Below are 14211 nucleotides of genomic sequence, written 5' to 3' on the forward strand. Positions count from 1 at the left end.
TAATGACCAGAAAGAGCATATGCACCAAATATAAAATAACTATATTGCTCTGCTCTTGGTTTGTGAGTATGAAATAACTATACTACTCAAGAAAAAAACAAGTTATGCAGAAATTACAAAAGCCACTAAATTATTCCAGTCATCCAGTGAAGAAAATGGCGTCAGGTACCTGTAGTTTTGATCCCAGGGATGCAAGCGCTTGATGAAATAAACGTGAATTATAAGACTAACAGTACAAATGGAGCTAAATAACAGTAAATATGGTGGATCATTGCTGTGTACTGTTGTGCACCCTAGCGTCAGGACGAAAGAATTGCAGGTTAGAGCATGCAACCTTTGGCTCTAAGAAAACTCGCATGTAACAAGTTCAACTATACATGTATAAATTTCACCACGGTATCCAAAGATCCAACTATACTGAAAAAGAATAAGCCAGCGCATACACTAACTGATAACAACTCTGTTAAGTTACAGAAAACCTGAGACAAAACTGATCCATATTGATTAACTTCGCATTCGTTTTCGTCGGCTACCCTCCTCATCGGTGCCCTACACTCAGATAAGAAGTTCATCAAGTGTTTTCCCAAGAAAGGCTGAAGAACAGTATTTATCACCGCACGAAAAAGAAAAGATGGAGCACCAGGTGTACTAGGTCAAAAACTAAACTACTGTAAAAATCGGGTGGTCGTTGACATTCATGCTTATGAATTATGATGGCAACCCGATTAGTCGCAATCTAATCTCATGTTATATGAAAAGTAAAAACATAGCATCCTCATACTCCAACACAACTTTAGTTACATCCAAACTTACACACATGCCTTAATTGAAAAAACACAAGGAAGAAAGAGGGCCAAGTTCAGTTACAGACTCAATTACGAATAGTCAGAACATCATGTCCCTAAACCAGTGCGCGCAATTCCAATACCAACAAGTAGCAGCACTGGTCCCTAGACGGAGGTAAACTAGATTACATAAACATTCAAATCATAATGCATTGGGGGAATAGTCCAATGCATCGCTGCTGTCAATGTCCAATTCCTAGCTGTTGCATTAGTAAAATAAAAGCAGTGGAGTAATATGGGGGAGTGTACACCTTTTTTAATTACAAGGAGCAAGCTAAAACCAGCTTGAAAAGATGAGAGAGAGTTGGAGAATTGCCCAGGGATGCCCTAGGATATCCCAGACCACAATACTAGGACGAATTATTGACAATTTTAATTTTTATGTTGGCCTTCAATCCTTATATTAACATTATACAAGATATGAATGACGGAGCTACAACTAGTGTAAAAATGTCTACAAGTAAAACAAAAAGATTTCCTATGAGAATTGGCCTACATCAGAGATCATCTTTGAACTCTTGTTTGACTTGGTTTTGAATGTTCTAATTGAACATATGCAAGAAGAAATCTCCAAACACATGCTTTTTGCCGACGACATTGTTCTGATCAGAGTCAAGAGAGTAGATTAACTCTAAACTTGAGTTATGGGGTTGAACATTAAAGTCAAAGAGTTTCCATTTGAATAGGAGTCAGACAATATTTGCACTGTCAATTTGATAAGAGGCAAGTTAGTAGTGGGTTTGGAGATTGAATTGACAGATCAAATCATATCACAAGTGACCAAGTTCAAATATTTGGGAGATGTTATACAAAATGATGGAAAAATTGATAAAGATATTACACATAGAATACAAGTTGAGCGGTTTAAATGGAGAACAGTTACAATTTTTATCTATAATCCAAAGGTCCTTGATAAGCTTGAAAGAAAATTTTATTGCACTGCTATAATACCAACTATGCTATATAGTAGTGAATGATGAGCTTTTAAAAGGACAACAAAAATGTAAATTTAGGATAGTATAGATGAGGACGTTGAGATGGATGTATGAATATACAATAAAAAAATATGATTCATAATGATCATATACAAGAAAGAGTTGGCATGGCATCTATTATAGAAAAAAAAAAGTTTAAAATCTTTAAGATGGTTTGGACATGTTGAGAAAAGACCAGCGGAAGCACCGGTGAGAAGGGTAGAACAAACAATTCAAAGTCCTATAAAGAGAGGTAGAGAAAAATCAAAAAGAACACTAAATGAAATTATTGAAAGGGATCTTCTTGTTAACAATATTTTTAGAGATTTGGTTGTTGAAAGAACACAATAGTGTTGTGCAATTCATATAGCTGATTCTGTCTAGTAGATAAGGCTTATTGTTATTGTTGTAATAATCCATATATTTCATGAAAGTGAAAATTTAAAATCAAAATAGAGGCAGAGTTGGCAAAACAATGATCAGCAGCCTAGAATCCCAAATATCAATCCATTAATCAAGGAATTCTTATATGGAAGCCAACTCAAAATGAAGACAATATCAAGGACTTAAAATTGATAGGCAGATGCATAGCAGATGAACAAGATGAGAAATACATACCCTTTCATCCAGTCCAATATCTTCAGCGGGGACCACACTAGACTCAGATCTGCACTTCGCATGAACAATGGGGCCTAACTGCGACCTATCCATGCCAGCTACTGTTCCATTGGGTGCATTGACATATACAGCTCCTCTGTACATCCATTCCTCAGTTTCATCACTGTAAAACTCATCGAAAGGCTCACCACATAATGCACATGTATTCTGATCCTCATCAGCTGGCACAGATAACTCTTCATCGCATTTTTTTTCTTCTACATCCTCAGTTGGCAAAAAACCAGGGACTGATTCTGTTCCCAATGCCTCTGCGCCACTAAGCCACATACTCTCACTCACAAACCACTTGCGAGAAGGCTTCTGCTTACGGTTTTTAGACATCCGGTTCTTAGTAACATGCCAATCCATATGACTACGGTGCTCCTCTTGGCATTTGAATCGAAGGCCACAAGTAGTGCATTGTCTAGGAAGATCACCATACAAGGCACAGATTGCAGACTCATGACAAATCTTTAGAACATCAGGATTAAACTCGGTTCCAACAGAATCCTAAAAGTTGGGTTATCTTTAATTTAGGTAGATTCTTTCAGTTGAATAATAAAAACTAAAAATGAAGGAAGAAAGGAAAAGAAAATGGAAAATAAGACAGATACCTGTTTGGGAGGTTGATTTGTCAATGATACCAAACCTTGGGACATAAGGGAATTAATTAAACCAGAAAATGCACCCCCTGGCCGTCGGGCTGACACATTAGGACCAGCATTTGAATGCGGTATTGTTCGTGACATAGCAGGATGGGACATTGGAGGTAAAGACATCAAGTTTCCCCTTTGTAAGTGAGAAGAGTTATTTGCAATATTTTGGACTGGAATAGGGAATTGTACAGCAGGAAGCGAATTTGGCATGGCTGTACTTATAGCATCAATATGTCCTTGCAAGAAGCTTCCACGACTAAATTGCAAAGGTGTTGGAGCTTGTGATCTAAGTAACTTTTCTTGCATGTCCTGAGAAGGAAAGATTTGTGCTTGTCCACAGTTTTGCTGGTTAAATGAAATCTGCCAGCTAGCTGGCTTGGCAAGTGATGCAACTTTGATAAACCTGTAACCTTGTTCTCAACACTGTCCAAGAATGAAGATTATTTTGACCATTATTTACAATGGTGCTGCTAGCATGTATTGACTCAAATTGACTTCTGATATGTTTATCCAACGGAAATGTTGGGTTTAAAGTGGGGGGGCGAATTGCATGAACATTAACTGGAGGCCTCATTCCAAGAGTGGCTGGTAAAACTGTTGGATGAATCTCCACATTAGACTCAAGTGTGGAACCCATTCTGGACAAAGCAGATCCAGTCCCGTATAGATTTATATCACTATTTGGAATGTTACTGACAGGGGATGTCTGAAGATTGCTTGCTCGACCTCTAATATTCCAAGCATCAAGAGGTGGATGAGAGTTTAAACTCCGGTTTGTCTGATTTTGGTATCCAGATACATGAACTGGTGATCCACGTCCATACTGCAGATGGAATAAACAAATTTTCAATTCATAAAAAAAAAAAAAAAAAAGAGTCCTATTCCCTTCAAATTTAATACTAAAAAACAGTGACTTCCATCATGATATAGAGAGCTTACTGCAGGTATGACATTTGAAAGCACTGAGGAAGTATAGGATGCATGGGATTATGAAATGGGGTTGATAGAGACCTTGAACTCTCTAAACTTCATTAGCTAGTTTTCTAGGGTACGACTATTCCAAAGGTTCCCTCGTTAGAAGCTCACAAGGATATGTGTCATTTTGATAACAAAAAGCTGTGAACCAGACCATTTATCAATATTCCTTAACATTATGCAAATTCTAAAGGGAATTCAAACAAAGGAAACAAAAATGAGGAGAGAAAAGAAAAACAAAGGGAATGTTGTCAGAAAAGTTGGAATGAGTCTTAGAGTATTTGATTGGAACCCTAAACAAAACAATCAACAATCTTCAAACTCATAAATTTAACATTAGATCTAGACATGTCAACAGTATCTGATTAGTGACAAACATCACAACACAGTTGAAAAGGGGATCATCTAAAATAACTGAAAAGCTAGAAGAATCACAGAAAAAGTTGAAGAAACATACACTTGAATGAACAATTTATCTCCTAAAACAGAGGAATCATCCATTGATGGAAGCTGTGACCGACTAGACCAACTATGCCTAGTATCCTGTTTGAAGTAGCTGCACTAATAACAGGTCTTTCCCTGGAGAAACCAATACTTGATGGAAAGAAATCATTATTCCTACTATGATCCACTAATGTTGGACTCATATCTTCCCAGTCAAATTCCTCCTCTTCAGTGTTTTGCCATGATGTTGACACAACCCTGTTTATACCATTTGTGTCCTGACGCTCAACCACCAAAGGCTTATTATTGAAGGTTTCGTTGTTTTTATCACTGCCATATGCATCTATTAAAGCTTTAAGACTTTGACGCTGATGCCCATTAACTTGAAACTGGTTCTGACCATCATCAGAATATTGTTGTTTCCACCCACTCAACTCTTCAGTTCTACTTCCTGCTTTACCAACTCCATAATCAAATGCAGGATGAGAAAGAGTATCTCTCTCAACTAGCCTGCCAGCAGAATTGTGAACTGCAATTTCATCTATAGTTGCTGATGGAGGCCTATCAAGTCCGATTCCTGATGGTGGAGATCTTCCAAGCCTGCTAGATAAAGGTTGATGTATCTTACTAACTCCACGGCCAAAATTTGCAAGACCCAAATTTACTGTTGATTCCAATTTTTCACCTCCAACCTGCAAGGACAAGAACATCCTTTCAAAATGCCACACATCACACCCATATGTGGATTTTTTTTTTCCCAGATAAGGTTTTGATAACGTTTCTACTGCATACTCAGTGTTCAGCAGCAATCATTTAGTCCGTCCAAGGATGCATCTGCTCACACCCTCTCGTACATTAACCAAACAAATAAAAGTGGAGGAGAGGGGAAATTAATAGAACATAGCAAAAGTGATAAATGAATAAAATGTCAGGTTATACATGTCTACAAGAAACCAGTGACACTAACAAGCAATAGATTCTTTTTTTCCCTGTTGACGATATGTTTAGATTTAACTTACCTCCAACTCATTCTACCTCAGAATCACAGGCGCTACTAGCACTGTAATACATTATGGACCACAGTAAACAAAAGCCCAGGATTATTATTTAAAAAAAAAATGAATTCCCGGAGTCAAGGGGGAATGCAGTCATAGGGTCCAGTCAAGAAAATTCCAAATCCAGGGACGAGCAAACGGGAATAGTTGAAGATAAAACAATATCATTGCTAGCAAAAACCATTCATCAATTGATAAAAGACCATGTCTACAAAAGCACTATCCTCCTATCCTCCATTGCTACCTTTAACATCAAAGTTTCAAACATAGAACTATGATAATTGATAATGTGTCCATAAAGAAATAGTTGGCAAGAGAGTGGGGGAGTGTGAAGGATGTGAAAAGATCCTGAGAATCTGAGACATTTGCCACTGAATTTACTTGAGAATACATGTACAAAATTAACTTGATGACAGATGCATGCTCGTGACATTCCCTAACGATCAAGTTGCAGTCTTCTCCCTGCACACGTTGTAAAGACTTTAGTGGCTCCATTAAAAAAGCTTACACTATCATTAGTAGAGTGTTCCAACTGCTGCAAGTACTTCGGATTGATATGTATGCCATGAGTTGCTTGACGAGACTCAGACACCCTAAGGGGATCAGTGGTAGATGACGGATCATTAATTGCTTGAGAAAACTGCAGTTGAGCTTCAATCTTGCGTATGACAGAAGGCAGAAAGACCGTTGACCAGGTGCCAAAGAGATGGCGCATAGCATTATGGAGCTTAGGGTGAACCTGCCTGTATGCCTCACAGAAAATCTGGGGAGACAATAGAACCCCTAGTGTTAATAAAATGACATATATAAATTAAAATGACAACACTATTAATTGACCTACTTCAGGCAGACATGAAGAGAAGTGTCCAATATATTCCCGACCAACATTCTTCACAATACTGTCCAAAAGATATAGCGATGGAAGCTTTTGATCTGCAGGCACCTGCAAAGGGATGGCTTCAAAAAATCGAAGTCCTATGAAAACAGCGGCAAAGCCAAACATAAAAATTCAACAGGGCATGATTTGTTATATTTTTAATCACTCCAAATGTCTTTCTCAGAGGATGTCATTTAATACAAACTCAGCACTTTTGCATAGCCCATTACAAGGCCATATATCGATAAAATTTTCTGAAACAACTTCTAATTAAAGATCAGCATAAAGATCTATGATATACACTGTCTAATACGCAGGGTTGAGAGTCTTGGAATCATCCTAGTAAACAAAAGATTGATTAAAATTCCCATTAGCATTGGCAAACCACCACATCTTTGATTGCTTCCATAATCAAATCCTTTTGAAGATAGTTCTGCCATAGCTAGTATTGATTAAACAAAACAATAGGAATAACAAAGTTGAGAAAGATAAAACTAATGTAAACATCAGTTTCACAAAAATACATTTATAAAGAAAAACACTTCAGAACTGATTTATTGAAAGAGGATCGGAAATTTTCAATATATCAAGGCATCAAGCATGTTCTAATTATGGATATGAAGGTATTTTTCCCACCCCAAGCACAAGCACCCCACAAATATTACTCAATCATATTCAGGAATATATTTAATCTTTTTCTTGAATCACTACTTTCTTCAATCTTTTTCCACAAGGACACTCAAAGACATTTAAAAGTCAGGAAAAAGATAGGGTTAGGAAGTAGAACAACTGCGTGGATAATTAATGTGAATTATGTTCAGACTTCTATTTCAAACTCTGCAGATCGGCCAAAGACTTTATCTTCAGCAAAACTTCACAACAGGCCAAAATTTACTCATAATATATATACTTTTCACTTTTAGTGCTCTTAAACTGTTCTCAAGTTAATTAGGAAGTCCAATGGGTTCCACACTAGAATACCAGCTTCAAGTGTCGTAAGATGATCATACGTGCTAATCAGTCATATAGACTAGTAGTACAAATTATAACACTAAACCATTTGAATAGAAACAAGGTTCTCTGTTGACCTTTATTAATATTATGATCATTATTATAAGGAGCTCATACAGCCAAAATCAGGCTTCCCCTGCATTCGTGTAACCCAGTTAGGATGAAATTGGAACGTGAAAACCAAGAACCGATTGAGGAATGGCGCAATCCATTAAAACGGGAGTCATTCTTTTCTAATTACGGTTTTAAGGATCATAAAAACTAAAATCCCCACCTTCGTAGTCAGGAAAGAAGCGCCAAAAAAGAAAACGAAAGGTGTAAATAAATTGGAGGAAGCGAAATCCAAATTCTGATATTCGTAGTTGCACAAAATGAAACAGAGAACAGCATAGCTTTGATCTCAATGTATTTACAAAAAGGTGGGGGGAAATCTTTCCGCAGCAACCGAGACAGACCTCGAGAATCCGAGTGCAAATTGCATCGGCGATGCCCCTGGCATGCTCTATCTGAAGCTCAGCAATAATGGTTAGATCCGTAATGATAGGCTTCAAGTTGCAAGTGAGGTCCGACAATAACAACTGGTAAATTTGCACAATTTCTTCAGTGCTAGGGGGTGGCACCGGCACGTCGTCACCAAAGGAAGCCCTGAATTCATCCTCGCGTTCTTTTAGCAAAGTCTTGAATCGGCCCAATAGAATCGAAGGGGGAGGCTTCTGGGCGATCTCATTGGGGATAATGGGTTTTGAGGAGACAATTGGAGCAGTAGAGAACGAGAGGGGTCTAGGGTTTTCTCGGGAAAATAAGAAATTTGGGGGGTCCATGAAGATCAGAGCACACGCAAAGATGAGCAAAAGGGTAGGTCCGGCAGGATTAGGGCTTTAGATTTGCCCCAACCAGAGAAAGTGAGGAGTGAAACATGGAGGTTTTCCCCTCCCACCATCGCCAGAAGGGCGAGCGACAGAGAGAGAGGAAGGAAAGTTACGAACTTGCAAAGTTCCACTTGTAACGATGGAGTCCTGATGAAGAAACCGATCGGACGGCTGCCAGGTATGCAGTCACTGCAGGAGTATTTCATGAAGAAGGAGAGAAGTGCTTTTTTAGTTATTTTATAAGGTATTTTATTTAATTTTTATCAAGAATTTTTTCTTTTATCCTATTAAAGATTTGTGACAAATTCACACTATCAAAATATATCTATCTAATAAGAAAAAATTAAAAAATTATTAATTTTTAAAAAAATTAACAGATTTTAAAATATTTTAATTTTTAATTTTAATAAAACATATTATCAGAATGATATAGTCATAAATAATATAATTAATTTTTTAAATTTCATATAAATACGACAAAGTCAATTTCGTTACTAAAGCTTCAAATTTTATCTTTTAGTATAAAGTATTTAATATCTTACATACATATCTAAATTTTCGCATGATGAATACAAATGAGAATAGGTTTTTTATTGTCATTTTACTCCACACAAAATTTTGACACAAACACTATCAGTTCGTGTTTATATTCCAAAGAAAAATTAAAACAATATCTTATTTTGATTGTTTTCCTATAAAAAGGACACGTATATAATATCATCCAAGTAAAAAAAAATGCATTGTAAATTACATAAGTTGATTATTTATCAGAAAATTACATATTTTAATGGGGTCAATAGCAATAGGACTCTGAATTGTTGTTTGAAAATTACTCTGAACCATGAACTCTTAAAATGTAAAAAATAAATCCTAAACTTTTAAATTTGTAGTAAAAGAATTCTAACCATAACTTTTTTAATGCGGGTATTGTTTACACAAGTACTGTTCATCATGGGCCCCATTAATGCTAATGTGTCATTATGAATTAGTGTCACAAACCTTAAATTATTATGTTAGTGGTGTTCTAAATTCTAAACTATTATATTAACAACAGCGTTATAGACTTTGAACTTTAAAATTTTGAACATTATCCCTATTATTTTATGTATAAAACATGGACCTATATGATTGGCCGCTATGAATGTAGTGATGGCCACGATAAACGACTTATAATTTTGTGAAATGACTTTTTTTGCCCTTTTTTTGTAATATTTTCCAAACGATTAGTATCATATCTTCGATACACTCTATAACTCTAATTTATATTATTTTCAATAATGTTTATTTATTTAATAGTAAAAATTGGGGATCCCATTTGAAAAGAAGTTTAAATATTAGATAATTTTTAATTAACCATTTAATTTGAGTTTTAAATTCATTGATGAAAGCATCGACTTTCGCATCTATTGTCTTGTAAAATCTTATAATACTTAAACTTCTTTTCAAATAAGATCTAATTTTTCACCATTAAATAAATAAATATTATTCAAAATAAAGCTAAATTAGAGTTATAGAGCATTCAAAAGCATGAGATACCAATCATTTTAAAAATATTGCAAAAATGTCATTTCACAAATTATAGGTCATTCACCACGGCGAACAATGCATTCATAAGGCGAACCATTTTGAGGCTAATTTGGTTTACATAATAGTCAATAGCTTATACATAAAATAGTGGGAGTAATTTGCTCAAAATTTCAAAATTCGGGATCCAAAATGTTACTAACATAATAGTTTAGGGTTCACAACTCTACTAACATAATAGCTTAGGGTTTATGATGCTAATTTACGATGACGTATCACATTAACTAGGGCCCACGGTGAATAGTACTCGTGTGAACATTAACGGTGTTAAAAAAGTTAATGATCAGGTTTTATTTTACTATAAATTTATAAGTTTAAAGTTTATTTACATATTTTTAAAAGTTTAGGGTCCATGGCAATTTTTGAGCAAGTTTCAAGACCTTATTTATTTATTAACTCTATTTTAATTTAGTCCAAATAAGAATAGTTGCTGCCATTGCAAGTTGTTCGTGTCCCATTTTACCTCTGTAAGACTTGAATCGCGACGTACACATCAACATCCTTTGAACTACTAAACAGATGAATGAAGGGGTGGATCTTAATACATACTACATAGTGAAGCTACTCCATTCAACAAGAAAATAAAGGAATTTACTAATTTAGCATGCAACAACCCTTATAGCAATCTAATTAAATTACCCTTTCAATTCGTTTTGCTGTCAGGGGGATTACAACATTATATAAATAGAATGAGAATTTCTCCTCATCGAACTTTAACTCTTTGTTTGGATGGAAAGAAAAATAGGGAGGAAAGAAAACTAAGTGTGAAATCTCCTAACATAGTATAGGAATTTACTATTTTAAAAAATTCTTTTTCTAGTTTTCTTTTCTTTTCATTTTCTCTCTCATTTTTATCCAATAGGCTTAGTTTGAATAAAGTAAAAAGTGTGAAGAAAATAGAAAAAGAGAAAGATAGAAGAAGAAATTTCGACATGTAAATATTTATTATTTTTAATGTTTTCTTTTCTCTCCTAATTTTCCTTCTTCCATATTTTTGTTCTCCTCCAAAAGAAGGTACAATGATTCACTATTTTGTATTAAACTCACAATTGACTAGTTTAAATATGAATTTGAATTAACAAATATTTATGAATATTAAAACATTGTACATGAGAGAAAAATTGAAAAAAGATCCCACCTAAAATTAGTTATTTACTATTATAAAAAAACCCTGATTCTTTAGATTGTCTTTGGATGGTGTGTGAACATTTGAAATGTATACCTCAAAACAAATATTTTGTAGCTCTTGGATTATGTGGCTGCTCCTCTTTGCTCAATTTTGTAGAGGCTTAAATTAACATTTAAAATATAAAGTTTAGTACTAGCCTGTTTTTTGTGTATTGTGTAGAGTCTACAAATAAAGTATTAATATTCATGATTCATAATAGTACTCTTTGTTATAATTAATATTGTATACAGATAAAGAGTGATGTTTACACATGTTAGTGTGATGTTTGAAGTTATGAGAATTAGGAGGGTGGGATTACATGGGGGATCAACTTCTCTTCATTCAACTAACCTCCTCCCACCGATTCTCCATTTATTAGAACACAACATTTTAGCTAGTAAAAAGATTAGGCTATCCATTTCATGAAACAATCCTTGCCCTTCATTACCATTTTTATCTTTCATTCTCCTGCTTTCTACAACTCCTGGTTCTAGAGGCAGGATTCATGGGCTTGCCTTAAAAAAAATGTGTTCAATTCAAGCGTGCAGGAAGAAATTGCCAACCAATATATATATATATAGATATATATATCATCTTTGCATTTATATCTCTTTATTTTTATATGTTTCACCTATGATCATATTGAATCTCTCAATAATTTTAAATACTAGCATATAAGTTACTCTCGGCTTAACTAAACAAGGGAATCACATATCATAGCTTTTATTTAAAAAATAATTTATGTAACAGTTCCATCTCACCATAGAGATTAACGAAGAATCAAGGATGAAGCTCTTGAACATTCACTAGCAAGGAGGACTCTCAAACTTGATGAAGATGCCCGCTGAAGAAGAAACATATGGGTCGATATGCTGACAATGAAGACCTCTTGAACAGCATAAAGGCAGAGGGGGACGAAGAGAAAAGGGAAAGCCTTCGCACAGTGAAATAGAGAGAAGGGAAGAGTGAAGTGTCCAATCCAGGCATCTTTATTTCTTTCCAATTGGCCAAGTCTAAACAATGAAGTGAATGTTTGAGTTCCACGTAAAATGACATCATTTTAATTAAATGGAGGGGTAGTGGAGGATAGCTCAAAGGAGAGAAGCCAACCCCATTATGTGGCTCCTTATTTGGATAAAAAAAATATCAATATAACAAGGAGCAATCATTATTAGATTAAAATGATATGTATTGTGAGTCAAAATGGACAAATATACATCACTCAACATTGATCATCTAGATGTATCTTTGGATAACATGTTAAAATGTTCAAAAGTCAAAACACATAATTTTCATTTACCATTAAATAATGCTTTTTCATCTCAATGGACTATAGGGCATGCTCCTCTTTACTTGATTTCTTGAAAAAAAATTAGAATAAATAGTTAAACTAGAGTTTTTAACAGAAATTAATATGTGTTCTTGTGTGTTGTATTGAGTTTAAGAAATAAGTAATATATTGATAACTCATAAATAATACAACTTTTATAATTTTTAGAATTTTTATACCATATAATAGATAGTAAGTATTTCTTCTTGCAAGAAGTAAAATACATGTATTCATATAATTAATTTATTTGATTCTCTAATTGCATGTTAGCCATGTGTTACTGCTACATCTAAAGTTACGAGGAAATCTAAAGGACGCAATTACGTGTTCTCTTCTTTGATTGAAATGGACGGCTAGATATTACTTAAATTTGATCATCTAGTTGTATGTTCAGGTGGCATGTTATCATGTTCAAAATGCATTAGTTATCTTGAAACAAACATTTTATGCTCCATGGACTATTTGTGACTCATAAATAGTAATGACTTTTCAAAATCTTTATACAATATATATATATATATATGGTGTTTCCTTATTAAAAGAAGAAAAACATCTTTATTTTTGCAATAATTCATCAAATTCTCTTATTGCATGTTGGCCATGTGTCAGTGATACATCTAAAGTTATGAAAAAATCTAGATGATGCAATTACCTGTCTTTTTCTTTAATTAGAATGGATGGTTAGATATTGCTTAAAATTGATTATCTAAAATGTCTTTGGGTGGTGTGTTTTTAAACATTCAAAATGCATTAATTACCTCGAAACAATGCATTTGAGCTCCATGACCATGTGATATGCTCCCTTTGCTCAATTTTGAGAATGATCTAGAATCAACTTTCAAAATACAGTTTTAAGTACCAACTAGTGTGTATTTTTTGCGTTATATGGAATTTGAAAACTATATGATAATATTCGTTACTCATAAATAGTACAAATTGTTAAAACCTTTATACAACATATATATACATACATTTGGTGTTTCTTCTTGCAAGAGGCAAGACAGATATTTTTCTACAATTAATTCAGCAGGCTCCGTTATTTGCATGTTGGCCGTATGTTATTTCTACATCTAAAGTTATGAAAATATGGGAGGATGTGATTGCGTGTCCCCTTGTTTTAATGCAATAATTAATATAGCACGGAACGATCATTATTACATTGATTCTATGTATTTTTCCTTAAATTTTAATGGCAATCAAACTGAATAATATAGAACATTCTATTAGGAAGAGAAAAGTTGAAGCTAGAAAGAAGGAAGGAAGGCTCTCAATAGCTAAAGGTAGCGCTTGCATTTTTTTCCCCATATCCAACATTTGGTAGATCTTCTTCGCCCCAACAGCTGGTGGTATCTTTATCGGTTTTTCTCCTTATAATCTTCCCAATTTTATCTTCTTCTTGTCTACTATATAAGAATTTATTTCACATCACTTTATCCTTATTTTAGTCTTTTGAAATTTCAACAATAAGAAAATTCAAGTTTAAATCCCATTATTTTCCCTTCTTGAACTTAGTTATGCTTGCACTGAAATTTGTCTATGATGGTTTATGTGCCTTGCAAGCTACAACCAATGATGTAGCCTATTTTAAGGCTCAATCTATATATCTATGCCTTTAATTGTATTGCTCATTGGACTTTGTTTACCATTTTTATTGTAACATTTTTTTTTGGACTTTTGTGTACCAGGTTTGTCTTGCCATTAAGATCATGCCTGTAACAAGAAAATACAGGATGAGGAATTAGTAAAACAATAAGAAAGGCATTAGT

At 34.4% G+C, this 14211-nt stretch overlaps 1 protein-coding gene across 1 annotated transcript; it reads right to left on the reverse strand.

Moving 5' to 3' along the window:
- Nucleotides 1-359: 359 nt before the first annotated feature.
- On the reverse strand, nt 360-8545 carry LOC129286103 (polyadenylation and cleavage factor homolog 4-like). Its single transcript, XM_054922127.1, has 8 exons — nt 7950-8545; nt 6448-6549; nt 6115-6369; nt 4590-5243; nt 3628-3955; nt 3091-3542; nt 2438-2986; nt 360-549 (listed from the first exon to the last, which is right to left on the reverse strand). Exons 1-8 carry the CDS (start codon nt 8313-8315, stop codon nt 505-507), a joined length of 2751 nt encoding a protein of 916 aa, XP_054778102.1. The 5' UTR covers nt 8316-8545; the 3' UTR covers nt 360-504.
- Nucleotides 8546-14211: the final 5666 nt, after the last annotated feature.

This window comes from Prosopis cineraria, unplaced genomic scaffold (genome assembly GCF_029017545.1).
Source record: "Prosopis cineraria cultivar Desert tree isolate PC_DT_omini unplaced genomic scaffold, ASM2901754v1 PC11, whole genome shotgun sequence".
NCBI classification, from domain to species: domain Eukaryota; kingdom Viridiplantae; phylum Streptophyta; class Magnoliopsida; order Fabales; family Fabaceae; genus Prosopis; species Prosopis cineraria.

What these genes read in the sequence shown, in the direction of transcription:
- LOC129286103 (XM_054922127.1), bottom strand. Translation starts at nt 8,315, where the DNA reads ATGGACCCCCCAAATTTCTTATTTTCCCGAGAAAACCCTAGACCCCTC. An exon ending in TTTGCACTCGGATTCTCGAG is followed by an intron (nt 6,550 to 7,949) that starts GTCTGTCTCGGT and finishes ATCCCTTTGCAG; the next exon opens with GTGCCTGCAGATCAAAAGCT. An exon ending in ATATTGGACTGGATGAAAGG is followed by an intron (nt 550 to 2,437) that starts GTATGTATTTCT and finishes ATCTGAGTGTAG; the next exon opens with GGCACCGATGAGGAGGGTAG.